This window comes from Rhipicephalus sanguineus, chromosome 4, assembly GCF_013339695.2.
Source record: "Rhipicephalus sanguineus isolate Rsan-2018 chromosome 4, BIME_Rsan_1.4, whole genome shotgun sequence".
In the NCBI taxonomy this organism is placed as follows: Eukaryota; Metazoa; Arthropoda; class Arachnida; order Ixodida; family Ixodidae; genus Rhipicephalus; species Rhipicephalus sanguineus.
Window position 1 is genome coordinate 20,571,307 of NC_051179.1, and position 16,759 is coordinate 20,588,065.

The 16,759-nt window shown below is 43.2% G+C and overlaps 1 protein-coding gene across 6 annotated transcripts in view; it reads right to left on the minus strand.

The window, feature by feature from the left end:
- Positions 1 to 622: 622 nt before the first annotated feature.
- The window catches only part of LOC119389561 (tRNA (uracil-5-)-methyltransferase homolog A), a 26,980-nt gene continuing 10,843 nt past the window's right edge, over positions 623 to 16,759 (minus strand). The window contains exons 6-13 of one of the 6 annotated variants that reach the window (XM_049414466.1): positions 12,429 to 12,648; positions 8,406 to 8,552; positions 6,790 to 6,942; positions 6,011 to 6,193; positions 5,197 to 5,272; positions 3,057 to 3,176; positions 2,376 to 2,472; positions 623 to 771 (exon numbers count right to left, since the gene is read on the minus strand). In XM_049414466.1, coding sequence (XP_049270423.1) covers positions 642 to 771; positions 2,376 to 2,472; positions 3,057 to 3,176; positions 5,197 to 5,272; positions 6,011 to 6,193; positions 6,790 to 6,942; positions 8,406 to 8,552; positions 12,429 to 12,648 — 1,126 coding nt within the window. In that variant the 3' untranslated portion in view covers positions 623 to 641. The remainder of the gene's footprint in view (positions 772 to 2,375; positions 2,473 to 3,056; positions 3,177 to 5,196; positions 5,273 to 6,010; positions 6,194 to 6,789; positions 6,943 to 8,405; positions 8,553 to 12,428; positions 12,649 to 16,759) is intronic. The other 5 variants (XM_049414468.1, XM_049414469.1, XM_049414464.1 and 2 more) reach the window with 5 other exon arrangements.

The window sequence follows — 16,759 nt, forward strand, 5'->3', positions numbered from 1 at the left end:
AAGAACATAATTTAGTACAGCCACAGTAGATGGAGGTACTTGGCTGTAATGATGCGATATGTAGTCAGCTGTTAGCATATTGAACTCACAAAGAAGTGACACTTTCTTTGTTTGATATCAGTTATAAAAGCCCAAACATAAATTTCTACCAGTGTTTTGCCTTTTTCTTAATGTGCACTGCTGCATCCTTAAACTTTCTTTCAACAAAAAGCACACCTAAACAAAAAGTACAAGCTTTTTTTAGATGTATTATTATTATTATTATTATTATTATTATTATTATTATTATGTGTCGCTGCTCACAGAGCACATGCTCCATCTTTGTGAGCATGATGTCTCAAATGTCATATGAAAAAGAAAAATGCATCTGCAAGTTAACCTCACAACCATTTCAAGTTCTCGTTGTGAGCTTATGGTTACAACAAAGATAAATTTTTTTAAACATGATACAGATCCATCCACGTGTGTTTTTAGTTTCTATGTAACAGTATAGCATGCCCCAAAATGAAGCATAAGAAGCTAACTGTTTTACTATTTCTTATATCCGATATTTCATCGCATTAACATTTAAACATACCACTAGCAGCACAAGATCCACACGAGAAATAAGCTTTCTGGACTCTTGGGTCCAAGAGCTTTAATCATGCCTTCAGACGCTCCATGAGGAGCACAAGCTCGCAGTGCGGTGTGTGGGGAAACATATCCACGGGCACAGCCTTGGTCAGCACAAATGGGTCTCCTCTGTAGTTGTTTGAAGCAGCCCTTGCCAAACTGAAATGGGGTAGGGTTGGTTAATTGTACATGAATGTGCCTGGAAGATTACAATAAGGGTTGAACTTAAATTTAGGACAACACAGCAAGCCATGGAAAGCAAATGATAGGTGAAAATGATAAGACGGGAGCAGAGTGGGTCGGGGAATAAACATGTGGTAAGCACAACTTAGCCAAAAGCAAGAAGAAATGAGCTTGGACAGGGCATGTAGCGTGAAGGCAGGATAACTGCTGGTCATTAAGAGTAACAAACTGGACTCCAAGAGAAAAGAGGCAGAAAGTTAGGTGGGCAAATGAAATTAACAAGTTTGTGAGTATAACGTGGTTGCAGCAAACACAGGATTGGGTTATTTGTTGACTTCTGCGAATATTCAAGCACTTCAAATATTCGAACGAATAATACAGTATTCGAATTCGCTTCGACTCAAATTTAAGTTATCAGAAATTTCGAAGTATTCGAAATGAACGAATAGGTATACATTAGTCCACTTGTAACCCCCTTGTAAAGGTGGTTTCACTGCAGTGGAGGGGTGCTGTAGCGTGAATACACCTTTCCAGAGAAAATCCGCATTGCCGCGAAGCCCCACTTCAAGGTTAAATGAACATATTACCCTCATAATGATTCATCACTTTTTAAGTTTAAAAGCTTGTTATACTGGCTTATCTCCAAGTATAGTAAATTTTAAAATGTAACATATTTTACAGGTTATCACTTGCATTCTACTGAAAGCCAAATCCTGTTACTATTCAAAGTTGCTTCCGCTTTCTTTGAATCAATAAGAATGACATTTGCATACGCCTTGTCAGAATTAAAAAAAGAACATTGTGCAGGTTGGTTGGGTCATGACAAATATGCTCATTTTTCTTTACAATATGTGATATATACTATTACAATTTGATTCAAAATCATTTGACCAAAATCACTATTCGCTTTGAACCAAAAATTTACTACTCGCACAAGCCTAGTTAATTTGGTGAAACATGAGAGAGGCTTTCGCCCTGCAGTGAGCGTAGTCAGGCTGATGATGATGACATGAACGTGCTGCCATTCACAGGCTTGAAGAGCTTCATTTGTAATTTACACATCTTCATCACTGATCTATTTGTGTTTACTGAGTAGGGTTTGACAACAGCAGCAGTACATGGTAACCCCAATTTCGCGCAAGTTAGTTATATAATAATACCTTAATGTGTGCGGCAGTGGCCATGTAGCACTGCCAAACCAAAGCACATAAACTAGGGAACCCACTGTGCAGAGACACATTTTAGAGTTGTACATATCATTACAAACACAACTGGCTTCTAAATGTGTTCCAACATTGTGCAAACAATGATAGCAATGTTATTTTGATTTTCTAGAATTTAAATTTGTGCTTATATCACAAATACGGTCTCTGCAACAAATAGATAGGAGACTTGCTGTGTCAAAGGAGACCTTGCTGATTGTTGGTGCAATGTTTCAGTGTGTCTGGCGCCTGAGCAATAGAGGCGAAATGACAGCTCTACTACGCAGCCTACAGTACACGAAGCATTACTGAAGTCTTTCCCTCCTTGTGAACAACCGAAACTGCTTTCTGAACAGAAAATAAATCAGAATTTCTTACTCTAGAAAGTTTTGCAGCGCTCCTTCCGGGTTGCACGAGACGTACACCAGTTTCTTGATGGAGGATGTCCATCGAAGGGTGCGCAGCACTTTGTTGTCTGGAAAGCCAGCATTCATAGCAAGAACGAAAGACATGTGCTTTGTGGCAATAAGTGGACGTAGACTTGCACAGACGCACATAGTCGGTAACACTTTTGCACAGTGTCTTTATGTCAATATCAAAGCATGCCAATGTGAATATGGTAATGTCAATATGAAAGCATGCCTATGTGATCTGCCATCTATCTGCAATGGTGCGTTGTCAACAGTGTTGGCAGCACTGACCACTCTCTGGTCACCAGCAGACCTAGCTCGCTGGCCAACAAATCTACATCCGAGGGCATTTGCCTTTTATACATAAATCCCAGCAATTAACAATCGCACCATTATTTCATGCTTAAATGAAAACACAGTATGCGTTTGCAATGGTTTTGGTGGCAATGGGCAAGTACACAAGCCAAATGAACTGCCTGGCATACACAATGCCGCTGTTTATTTACAATTTGAAAAGATTTCATATCTTGGCTCTTTGGTCACAATTTGGTACTGGGTGCTGCAATTTTTAAGAGATGCACCTTCAACATCACTTCGTTGTTTACTATTTTGACAGTAAAAAAAGAATAATTACAAAGGTAGCACTCACGCAAGCCCTGCCTAGGTGGGTCTACAATGGCCACAATTTCCTCGCTGTCCCCGACTGTGCGGATCACGTCCTGTATGACGTCTTCAGCTTTCCCTTGCACAAAACTGGCATTCTTGATGCCTAAATGAAGTCACAGAGTAGCAGAGGGGCATGTAAGCCTAAATAATTATAATATTAATAATAAAAAAAAGGGTAAACCCAAGCCCACTAAAAGACGCATACAATACACATCCAAGGTATGAGCACACTGCACAGAATAAGCACATCACGCATGGCTATAGGCAGAATATCCGAGTCTATGATAGATGACCAAACTTGCGAAAGTTATTGTTGAATCAACTGTACAAATCCAAATGAGCACACAGTGGCACAACAGCTTACTGGCAGTAAGCAGCACTTCTCTAGTGCTCTGGTACTGAACAGCATATGTATGTGAGGCACTTTGTATGTTAGTGCAAGTTGTATAGTATTCAAAATGCAACTAAGCATATTATGCCTGAAAAAACAAAAAAAAAAAACAAAGGAAACTTTTGCATGGAAATTAAAAGAGTAAACAAACACATACCCAGTGTTTTGATAAATTATGGCACAACAAAATATTTTTCACAAGCTTAACCATGTTCTTCCACCAGACAAGAGTAAAAGGAGTGTGAAGTGTCAGAGTAGTGTTTTTATAAGACATGCACAATGACTTATTGATTGCCTTATACATGAACTAATAATGTTGCCATAAGCCACTCTTTAACAGATTTGATTGATTGGTTGATTGATCAATTGAATGACAGAGTTTAAAGTGCCAAAGTAACACAGAGAATATGAGAGACACCATAGTGGATAAATCTAGATTAATTTTCACAGCCTTGTATTTTTCAATGTACTATCTGCGTCAAATGAAACCTGAACAGCGACAAGCATTCGCAATGGTATAGTGCGCGCCATCCAGTTATCACCATGGACAGGCGCGCAAATGCACAGTGCGGCCAAACCACATGCGCACTGGTGATGACAGGACGGCATGCACTATACCATTGCGAGCACTTGCCGCTGTTCGGGTTTCATTTTACGCAGATAATACAGAGCACATCAGCATTTCATGAGTGGCATTTGAAATACAACTGCATTTGCTGGGAATCAAACCCACGATCTTATGCACAGCAACCAATCAACATAGCCACTAAGCCGCTCTTGCGGGTTTTTTGGCAGAGTGGAGAAGTACTAGTGATCGAGTACCGTGTATACTCGTGTAAAAGCCGCTCCCGTGCATTGCCCGCACCCCCCACTTATGGACGCAAAAATATGACAAAAAAAAAACTAGAACGTACCAAAATCATGGCCTTCGAGATTGCGTGCAACGGCAGGCTTACCACTGCACCTCAATCTCGGAGGCCATGGAAAAACGCATCTAGTCCCACAAAGTGCTACAAGATGGCGCCAGTTAGCTTTTGCGACCCGCCGCACACCATTATCATCATTGTTAAGCGACATGACATTACCGCTGCTTTTCTGGTTTTTGTGGTTCCCGCCTTACCCAGTGTCATTTCGCCTTTGTTATATGGTGTGCTGTTGGGGAGTATGTGGACTACTTGCAGAGTCTGTTGTGCTGCGTGTGCCACGTCACTCTAGCATCGTGTGGCAGACTGCGTGGTTTTGAACGTGAACAAATGGAAGCAATGGGCAAGCACAGACGGTCGTACGCAGCAGGCTTGAAACTTCAAGTGGCAAAATATGCTGAGGAACATGGTAAACGAGAGGCCAGGTGCAAGTTCGACATCAACAAAAGTGTGTTCGATGCCTGGTGAATGCAAATGCAAGACTTTGCTGAAAATAGTGAAATAACAGGTTCATATCTGTTGCCAGTTTTTGAATTATTGAACACAGTAGTCACAGTGGCACTACTGTGTGTTAATGTGCATCTACTAGGCCCGATTCGCGTATAACTCGCACCTGAGCAAGATTTGACGAAAAAAGTGCGGCTTATACACGAGTATATACGGTATTTGCACTTAGACTCATGACTTACCATCATTATAAGAAGTGGTCATCGCAAAGGCCGGCCTACAGGCAGTATTTGATTCTTGCATTTTGCTGCTGCTTCTAATATATTAACAATAGTGCAAATGCTACGAGGTAAGAAACTTACCGTTTAGTTCGGCATTTCGCTTGGCGTTCTGCACTGCTCTTCTGCACACTTCCACACCATAGACTCGCTTGACTTTCTAAAGAGAGAGGCGAAAAGACCATAATAAAAAGAACAAAGTTTGCAAGCAATTTATTCACTGACGAATTCAACGAGCTCAATTAATGTTGCCGGTAAAGACAATGCAAAGCATTATTGATGCATAGCAAAAATACGCTCACAAGTGAGAAGTTTCTCTCCCGCTATGGAGGCTTGTAGAGCTTTCAGTACTTTTTTTGTTGTTTGTATTGACACGCATACTTGAATTTTCTTTTTGACATTGACCGGGTTTTACTGGCTAAAATTTATGGATGTGTTATCGCTCGGTGCAGGCTGCACCTGAATGTATTGAAAACTACTCGAGCGTTTTCAAATTTTGTGCCCTGTTTGCATGGATCACACTAATAGTTGAGCACATTCAGGAATTCACGTGAGCACCAGCGACAACACTGGAATGTACGGCGAAACCAGATGCGCTCAATATTTGCTGGCTTGGCTGCTGTGTTCCGCAACGTCACAACCATGTGACCGTAAATAAAGAAAATTCATATTAGAAAGTTGGAACACTGGGGCCATTATCAATGTTCTAGCTGTGCACATGCAGCAGCTAGAGTAATAACTTAGTTGGTCATCAAAACTCTCAGTTGAACACACCTTTTGTGAAGACTGTCTTCTTTTCATTTACCCAAAGCTTAATATAAGTCATGCACCCACAGCTGTTATTACTAACTGCCTATCCTCAGTCACTCCCTTCATAGTTCATGCAAATCACACTCACCGAAGCCAGGGACAGGCCTATGGTTCCGGTGCCACAGCAAATGTCGAGAAGTGTTGTCTGTGTGCTGAGACCTGCAACGTGTTCTGCGGTCCTATACAATACTTCTGCAGCTGGCGTGTTCACTTGAAAAAATGCGTCGGGGCTCACTTGGAACGTCAGACCGAGGAGATTCTCTTCGATGTCCTTCAAACAGAAATTAAATTGGAAAGCATTGAAAGGAATAAATAAAAATGCCTGTTCTAGTTAGCCTTGGTAATGCTTGCTCAGCTAAAGCTTCACATTTAGAAGTAAGCTGAATTCCTTGAATGCACACAGTTCATTTTATAGGACGTTACAACACCAAAGCCCTGCTCTTATTAGAAACCATCAATGTCATAAGGTTTAAGTGCTCAGCTTATTGAAAAAATGTAAAGTATCGGTGCTGAGTAAACCGCTATGGAAAATAAAAGAAATTTAGTACATACAGTTAAAACCCTTAAAGGAGACAGCACCGGGGAGCAGTTCTTGTCTCTTATACGAGATGTCTCCTAAAAGCAGGGTACTACCATGTTCTCATTTTCTGAGAACATGGTACCCTGCTTCGATGTAAGCACACTGGTGTCTCTTACACCCAAATGTCTGTTACATCAGTGTGTCCTATTAAAGGTTCAACTGCACATAAGCAAAATAAGAAAGGCTAAATCCAAGCAGTCCAATGTGACAAACAGTTAAACACAGGTTTAAGATGCATAACTAATGGCATCACGCAGTATGTGCTAGTGGCTTGTACATTCATTTACCTCTGTTCCAAAGACGTGCTCATAATCTGGCTGCTCCTCATCGGAACGTTTCTTGTCAAACCTCTGGAAGTGGAACGACGTGACACCAGCCGACTTTCCAGGACCCTCTGTGAAGAACTGGCGCAGTTTTTCTTTCTCTTGCGAGATGTGCTCCTTAAAGGTCGAAACAGGCAGGTAAAAAAAGTTATTTAAAAAAAATATGAGGGAGGTAAATAAAGAATGGTTGAGAAGATAGCCGTATTGTCACGTTGTCGTGATGTTGAAGAAAGTAGCAGTTGGCAGGGTAAGGCAGATGAAACTTTTTATTTTGGCAAACCTGTGCCCGGGAAACGAAAAGTCAAACTACAGCAATACACGCTGTACACTGATAGTGGCGAACAGAGTGTCGGCCGTCGATAAAGTGATCTGCAGTAGGGCGCGTCGGCATTTACACATGCGGCATCAAACATTCGAGCCTTATTGCTGGTGGCTGTGTTAGTTCCAGAATAATCTCAGCTGTTCGCAATTGCACACTCAAGCCTATAAGAAGATTCTAAAATAATCTGGAAGGTTCCCAGACATTAGGGCACGGCTAGCGCAAGGCAGCGGCTACGCGTGCAATGCACTAGTTACACAAAAATAACAAAAGAAGCGCACGTGGCAATTCAAGCCACTAAACAGTAAACAAAAGAAGGTGGCACAACAGGACACATGCTTCACAACAGTTTGGCTTATTGGTCAGATGGAGGGAATAGTATAAATAAATGGCACAATAAATGGCGCAAAGCCACAAAGAAACATGAACATATGCTCTGATGAGCATATGCTCCAATTAGGAAGCCTACATGCATACACATATAGGTCCTCAACCAACAGTTAGCACCTGTCAAGTTCAAATAAAACATGACAGGTTGTAAGGTGACATACACGGCAGGTGCAACGATAGTTTTCAGCGGTGATATCTAGCAGTCAATGTAGGCACCATCACAGTTTTCGGACATGACAGCCGTGAAGGGAAACATAAGAAACAGAAACTATAATACACATGAGTCCATGAGAATTAAATGGGACTTGCATTTCAGAATTCCATCGTCATATTCAGCCTATTTTATGCCCACTGCAGGACGAAGGCCTCTCCCAATGATATCCAATTTACCCGATCTTGTGCGAGCTGATTCCATTTTATCCCTGCGAACTCCTTAATTTTGTCATTCCATCTAATTCGCTGCCCTCCTCAGCTGAATCTCCTATAGCTCCAAGTGACCAAAACTTGTTTGTCCTACACATTACAGGTCCAGCCCAGGTACATTTCTTTCGCTTAACGTAAACTAGGATGTTGGCTGCCCCAGTTTGTTCGCTGACCCACCTTGCTGTAACAACCAGGAAAACTGAAGAAACAGAGAGCATCAATGTTTACTGTATGTTCACTAGGAAGCTTAAAAATGTCAAGTATGACAAACAAAACCACAAGAACGTGTGAACCCACGTGCATGAATATGAAACGATTCTGTGCATTTCTCTCATTTGCGTGATAGCTGAACAGCAGAAAAGGGAGTGTTCGCTCCATTAATTTTACTAATAGACTGTATGGCGTGAATAGTAGGTACATCATGTAAAGTGCAAATTGATGAACAAACCTCACTGAGTGCTTGAGGATGAATGACTGCAATGGCCATGATGTGGTCTTTGCTGGTGGTGCGCACAGTTAGTTGGCGCCAGTACCCTTCGTGCGTCTCCGGGTTGAATGGCTCCTTGCCAGACTGCTGCACATAGTCCTGAAAACACTGCACAGAAAAACGTATGGTGGTTGCTAGTTACAATGTGGCATGAAGACACGAATGTGTGATTAAGAGCGGACGTGGTGCCGACTCTAAAAGGGACACACAAAAAAAATGTAGACACCTTTCATGGAAAAAGAGGTTGCAGATTTATCAGAACATACAGATAGGCAGAAATGTTTCTAATTGTGAATATTACACAAGTGGAGGCAAGAGAGGTTACAAGTGTTTGATGCCTCACTCACCGCAAGTACAGATGTTTGTCTACTATAGTATGACATGTGAAAAAACTGTAACAATATGCTTGCCATTTATTCAGTCGAATGGCCTCCTCAGACTGGCTCATATAGGTATGAGGAAAACCTCTTTTTATTTTTTTTTAAGAACTCTGTTGCCTTCTCCATTTAGGGTGTCATTCTAAAATCTAGGCCATCTTCAAGTTTTTACAATAATTTAAATGAACAGAAAGCCTTTTCAGTTCGTATAGTACTGCTGAAAGAAAGAGCACCCCCTGACAATGTTTCCACTAAGGTTACCTATCTGCATGCTGCTTTTTTAATTCTTTTTGCATAACAACCACACAAGAATGGCATAACAACAAGACGAAGAAGTTGGTAGCATCCAACATGTAGGTCTAGCTTAAAATGAATTTATTTCGTCTGACTGTGTTGCGTAGAAGAACACGCATCACGCCCACACTTCGTATGTGAAGCCTGACAGCGCTAGCATTTATGCGTCGGTGTGAAACATGACAACTACAGTACAATTTCTGTGATATCTGTTGATAAGATGTACAGCAACGAAGCTAGGATTCAGCAAACATCAAGTAGATGCACTAATTAAGAAAAGCAATGAAGATGAAATACTAAGTGCAACCAGAGCCTAAGACCACCACACCAGATAGTATCTAAAAGAACTTGTTGTTGGGCTAGTATCTGTTTCTGTTATCTGTGTTGGGCTAGTAACTTGTTGTTGGGATAGTATCTGTTCTAATGCAATTTCCCAAGGTACCATGCGCATACTGCAGATTTCTGTATGTTGGTGACACCATAAATCTGAAACGACATTTACAGCAGCACCAAAACGATGTCAATACAGTCGAGCCCGTTTATAACAAACCTGAGCGTGACGCGGCGTCCCGTTCGTGTATCCTGAAGTTCGTAATAAATGAAAAAACAGCTTTTAAAAAGTTACAAGTGAAAACCCAAAATTATTTTTTGCAAAAAAGTCCGTGATGCACGTCTGCTTCGAGAGTGCCGATGCGATAAGGGTGGTCTCCAGTTTATTTAAAGCGGCAGCATGCTCCTCGCCGAGGCCCTTGGCATAGACAAGTTGCCTGAGGCTATCTATGTAGCCAATTGCTACAGGCACGCTTGTGGGCGCTGGCTCCAACGTTTCATCATCGTCGTCATCTGATTCCTCCGAGTCGCTCTTGCCGCGCACTTCATTGACAATGCCCTCATCCGTGCCATGGTTCCGCGGTGGTCGGCATCATCATCGGTTATAAGGAAATCATCCCAGCAGATGTCCCGCCCTCTCATGTCGGAGTCGACAACACGCTGCCACAAATCGCCGCCGGAGTGGTCCTCTTCGGAAGCTTCAGGGTCGGCATCGGCTCCGACATCGGCGAAGCCGGCCTTGCGGAAACAGTTTTGCACACATGTAGCCGTTACCTCCGCCCACGAAGCCTTTACCATCTCCAAAGTTGAGTACAGCGACACCCAAAGCGGCAGGTTGGCTGCCGGCCGGTCAACAGCTATGAGCATGCGCTACACAACGCGGCGCCTATAATAAGCCTTAAACGCGCGGATTATGCCCAAGTCAAGCGGTTGCACTTTCGACGTTGTGTTGGGCGGCAGGAAAAGCAGGGTCACTGCCGTGAGATGAGGGCTTGTACGTGGGTGCGCGGAGCAACTGTCGACCACAAGCAGCACACGCCTGCCTTGCTTGTGCATGTCGCGGTCTAACTCGCTCAGCCACTCTGCGAATAAATCGCGCGTCATCCACACTTTAGCACTATGCCTGTAACGCACAGGCACATAGCCCCGAAAGCAACGCGGCTTCTTTGACTTGCCGATTACAAAGGGTAAGCGCCGGTCGCTGCCATCCATGTTAGTGCACAAAAGCGCTGTGACGCGCACTTTACTGTGCTTGCCGCCAGCACATATGTCGCCTTTCATGGCGTGTGTTTTTCCTGGCAGCATCTGGTAGAATAACGCAGTTTCGTCTGCGTTACAGACGTCTCGCTCCGCATAGCTTAAAATAGTGTCTCGATTTGCTTCAAGCCACGAGGCAACGTCTTGGTCACTGGCCGAGGCCGCCTCACCGACAGTCGATTTAAAAACAATGCCATGACGCACCTTGAACCGATGTAGCAAGCCATTTCCTGGGCAGAAGTCGGGAAAATCCAACAGAAATGCGAAGTCTTTCGCTTTGGCCAGCATCATCGGACCACTTATCGGAATGTTCCGAGCCCGCGCGTCGACGAACCATTTCAGAAGCGCTTCCTCCACGTCTGCGTAGGTGGCCCTCCGCAGGCGCTTTCTGTCCGTCGAGTTGGCATCGGCACTGATTATCTTGTCCTTGTTCATTAGAATCGTTGATATTGGACATGCCGTACTTCTTAACCAGCTCGCAGTTTTTAGCGCCTTGAGCTAGCTCGTTTAGAATGGCTCGCTTGGTAGAAATGTCCAGCGCTTTTCGCTTCGTGCCATCTGTTTGCGCAGAGGGCTTCCCATACGCCATTCTGACATACACGCACACCAACAACAAGCAAGATGCGCACGTGTGACACACAAGCAAGTAAGCGTACAACGGCTCTGCGCCCTGTCTGAGCTCGTTTCTACCCAGAAAAAGAAACTTCGGAATTCGAGCCGGCGTGGACAGGCAGAGGAGTTGCGATAAAGGGGGAAGAGAGGAGAACGGCCTTGGGAGAGTCACTGTACTTGGGAGAGTGGCCTACGCGCGCAGCGGTCAGAGAATCTCATTGGGGCGCCGGTTCGCGGAAGGGTGAAAACGGCTGTCACACGGGACGGATCGTGAAAAGTTGAACTTGCGCGGCCCCACCAACTTCGATAATTCGCACTTCGTTCCGCGTAAGCCATTTTTACCCTTCCGCACGCGTGCAGGGCATGCTGAACGGAGTGCAAAATGAGCGAGAACACAGAACGAATCGCGAAATATCGAAGTCGGTGAGCACCCCGCACCCACTGCCGATGCGGGGTGCTCGGAGCAGCAGGGGAACAAGGACGGAGTGGTGCGTAACAAAAACTGTTGGGGAGAACGACAATGAGAAGCCTGCGGAGGCAGGATCGGCGTTTGGCTCGCCGATGGCTTATAGGTGGTCGATAAGGGTTGTCTCCGCAGTCGCCGGCCGACTCCGTTTGCTGTAACCGATCGCAGGGTTCAAAGGCGTTCGTTGTAAGTGTGATTTTGTGCCATTGAAATAATGTATATTTCCACGGTCACGCGGGTACCGTTCGTTTTAAGACGAAGTTCGTTTTAAGTGGGGCCGTTATATGTGGGCTCAACTGTAATGGGAACCTATTGACAAATGCTGTAGCAGAGCCACGTGCACATGTTGGGATGCATTTGTTCGGATAGCAAGCATATTGGCAACATATGTAAACAAGCCAATGGCTTTATCTACTATAATCACTCATCATTAAGCTATACTGACAACACCCTTAATGGAATCGATGGCAATATTAACCACATCTACTCAAATTCAGTTCGCCACATATTCAAAGGTATATGCGTAAACTGTTTCAGTGATGGCCTTTGTCCTTTAATGCTTTACAAATGAACTTCCCGTACAGGCACTGAAACATCACTTTTGACAGATTTTGGTCCGTGACAAGATTCACAACAACTGTACCACACCTGAGCAACTTTCTTTGCAGACTCGGGAACGTTTGGTAGGTCAGCCGCCGAAGCAACACTCATCGACCCCTGTCGATAGCTGCTGATGCGGAAGCCGACAACGACCTCTCCTGTCTCCAGGTGTCTTCCAACTGTGAATTCATTCTTGTTGCGATAGCCGTCCACAACTGGAGATGCTTTGATGGGCTCAAGAGGACACACACCCAATTTGTGCGCCTCCCTGAAAATGGAGGAGAAAAAATAAACTTTACTAACCCTTTCAGAAGCGACCTATGAAGAACTGTCTGTAAATGCATCAAATTGACACAATGTTCCTTCTAGGCACTCAATATTCTATAGCAAAAAAAAAATAATACCATAATACACTGATTTAAGAGTTTCATACTAATTAATCCTAATGAAATTGTAATTCGGTATCTATTTATTCCGAAGTCATACACATTCTGTTTCGGTACAAATAGAATCAAATCTCAGGCTAGGAATATTGTGCGATTTCATTTTTCATTAACATTTACTTCGAACAAAGAACAATTACACTTTGGACATGGCTTGCGGAAAGCAGCTCGTCGAACGACTCGTCGTACACGGTAGTGCCTTCAGCAAAGTGATCATGTGCAACAGCATGCTGCAAAATGAAGTTAAATGAAGACACATTTATTATGCAGGATGTTCAAGTCATCCAAGCTTCAATGTATCCTTGCTCTTTCTTAGCCCCTAGTTAACTCAACTAGGAAAAACAAGTTCTATACGCAATTGAAGTTGAAGTTTATTTCACCACAGTGCTACATTTTTTTCTTTCTTTCTTTATTTTTTTTAACATTTTTTTAGTCATTCATGAAACAAAAATACAATGTGCGGTGTGGAATGTGGGAAAAAACTGCAATACAAACACAGCTTGACTAGCCCACATCCCAGCATACAAGGCAGAAAAGTGACAGCACTCATGAAGTCCTCTAAACAAGTAAACGGACACATATACATAGTTTAAAGTTGCACATAAGAAATATCATTACATACAAAAAATTTAAAGAAATGTAAACAGGACTGCACTCTTTGAAGAAATACGAAAAATATAAATAAGCAAAATACATGAAAAAAATATCTTCGGAACTGCCAAAATTTGTGCCAGATTTTTTCCCTTTTTTTCTCTTGCGTCATGTAGGCAAAAAAAGACTGGACATATCCTGCCGCGAGAGAAGGAGCAATTGCTCCAATGAAAAAGTGACTTTATTTACTATATGTGGACAAAGCACCTCAAAGGGTTAAGTGACCTGGCTCAGGATTACGTTTACGTAGCATTCTCTCATTCGTTCACCTCTCTCCAATACACAAAGTATTTCTGAGCCAAAGCATAAGCAAGCTACAACCAAGCTTCAGTGCCACTTGGCTTGATGCAGCAACCAACGTTATAGGCTGTTATGCAAAAAACTGCCTCATCCAATCACAAGAGTCGCTCTTTCTGACCTCTGTTTGTTGATCCACGACTTGAGACCTGGGGTTAACTTGCTCGAGTTTCCGGGCATACTTCACCATGACTTTTCTCATCTGCTCTTCCTTCTGCTCCAGTTGCTGCTGATATGGCAGGTCTGACCAGGAGGCCACAGATTCTTTGATTCTGCGAAGTGCGTTATTGAGGCCAAGTCCGTTAATTCATTACAAACATCCAACAGTTCAATTAATGTTCGAATTTCCATAGATGCACTAATGCTGACTAACCACAAAAGGACGCAATGCGTGAAATGGGTGTTCATGGTATATCTTCAATCGCAATCAGACCTGATTTGAATAGAAGCTGTGGAAGAGAGTCAATCGTTGTCGAGAAGTTGATTTTTATTTGGCTCCATCGTGATAAAAAAAATGCCAGGCCCTCCAGAGCGCAGAGCACAGTCAAAGTAAAATCTGGAAGAGTGGCCTTTCTAGAGCCCATTCGAACTCTCTTGGGGAAACTAATACAAGTACACATGCAAGGTATCCCTACGCCACAAATCATAATTTTGTGATGTAGGGGAGCACCCACTATGCCATTATTTGTCTTTCTGCAGATAAGAGAGGTACCCGCTACACATCTGTAAGGCATTATGTGCACTTTGTCCTGTGGAGCTGCATTCGCTATGACGCCCAGCGACACCTGCTCCAGATGCTTTGGACCAACTGGACTCGAGACTATTTTCTGTGCAGGGTAGCAAACTGGATGTGCGTCTGGTTAGCCTCCCTGCCTTTGCTTGCTTATATATCTTTCTCTGTTGATTCTGTGGCTGATGATGATGATTATGTTGAACCACATTTTAGTGGGTGGAAGCTTTAAACAACACACTCTTGCACAATTAGCATTGGTGTGATGCCTGGTTGTTATTTTACTCTTGTGCCAAGCTATATTACAAATGGTTATGCGATCCTTGCCCGACATGACGCCTGTATAGGATCTTTTTGCAAAGGAGTTTCAAGCACCAGCGTGGCTCTGAGGTAGAATACTCGACTGCCACGTTTTCCTGATCATTTCTACATTTCAATTTTTGAATGGTGCAGTTTAATTTTCTCGACGCTGTCCCTTACGGTTGGAAATAAATAAAATTATTCTTTAATTGCTTCCCCTTCTGAATTTGCCCAGCTTGGCTGAAGTGGCCCGACTGTAATGCATGTCCACAGGAGCAGAGCTTGTGCAAATCTAAGTGAGCTTATGCCAGCCTTAGTCACAAACGATTGAAGTGTGACTTCATGCCAAGCGAAGTACACGACCCCAACTGTATCTAAGTCTATGCACATGTGAATGTGGTTGCCTGGAAGACTGAAATGTGAGCCCATATTTCTGCGAGCTTGAACAAGATGAACTAAGTCACGGCAGTTCAGCATGGTGCAATTTACAATGTGTTTGAAAGCTACACTTTGTGAACAAGCACCACTAGTTACGGTTATCTTGCTCACCTAGGCTCGTCAGTGAATTCTGATTAATGATATAAAAGTTAAGAAAAAAAAACGCAATAAGTGTAAGTGTAATTTCACACAGTGAGAAGCACAAGAGGTCGTGAGCCCAATGAACATAACTGGATTGTAATTTGCAGACAAGTACATTTTATATGGCATGTTATTCTTTGACCACCTGAGAAAACAGCTAGTGACAAACCTCTCAGAGATGCTGGATTCATCACACTGTCTCTTTACAGGTACGACGTCTTCAGCTTCGCCAAGTTTTCGTTTCTGAATGAGCGGATCAGCCATGGATTCGCTTTCTGCAAGAACATTTCAAAACTCAGAAACACAGTTTTCAGAGTACCGTGCATTGCTTGTTCAGCTTTTTTATAGCATTTTTTTTTTGTATGCCTAGAATGGTCCGATAAACTGTTCTTGTACCTTCACTGTCAATGTGCACCCTTTGAATTTGTAGCCTTGAATCTTCTGCAGGGCATTCTCCGGTCTTCTTCGGATCTGTTCGTTGAAGCAAAATTTCGTTATAACGAACTCCACAACTAACAAGCAATGAAAACTCGCCCGGAGTTTACCTGAACGACACGAAGGCGAACCTCGCGTTGTTCACGACTTTGATTTTGTGGGGGTTCAAGTGTAAGGTCTTCGAAAGAAGTTTCTTCATTTGCTGCACAAAACAAAGACGGGAAAAGAAATGTTCACTGCCTAATAAGAGCGTGTCAAGCTACGCAAGAGTATAACAACATGCAGTCTTACTCCGTGGCCGAATATCTTGGGGAGATTTCCGATTCGATCTTGTGCACTTCAGAGGTGAACTCATCCCTCTTGGTGTAGAAATATGGGTCGTGGACCTTATCCATTTCCTCGGATACGGCATTTTCAGAGTTTGCATTTTCGCTCGAGGTGGTGGTTACGTGTGTCTTGTCATTTACACTGGTTTCAGAAGTGGCTAGCGAGTTCTCAAACACCTCACCGCCACCTCGCTATCGTCCCTCGCACACTGCGCCGTTTCGATTGTGGCGTTAACTTCATCTGTGGTTGACATGGTGTGGAATACGTGTATAAAAAAAATAGCGCTTAGCTTTAGCAATTAACATAAGCTTTGAAGCACGAGTTATGGGTGCCGCTGTTTCGGTAGCGAAAACAGTAAGCACGTGGACTTAAACATGACACATGGTTGCTACCAAATCGTCGGGAACACCCACCTAAGACAAGGTTCAAACTTCATAAAAATTAGGTATCATGGTTATTATATAAAACCACTAAATATTTTGTAAGTTCTTAAAGAGGCTGTTGAGCTTTTATAATTAGGTGGAGTTTGAATTCTAGCAGCATGTGACGCTCGTCTCTGACTACAATTGCCAATCTCAAGGCTATGCTTTTGTGTATAGAAAAAACTACGTCGAAAA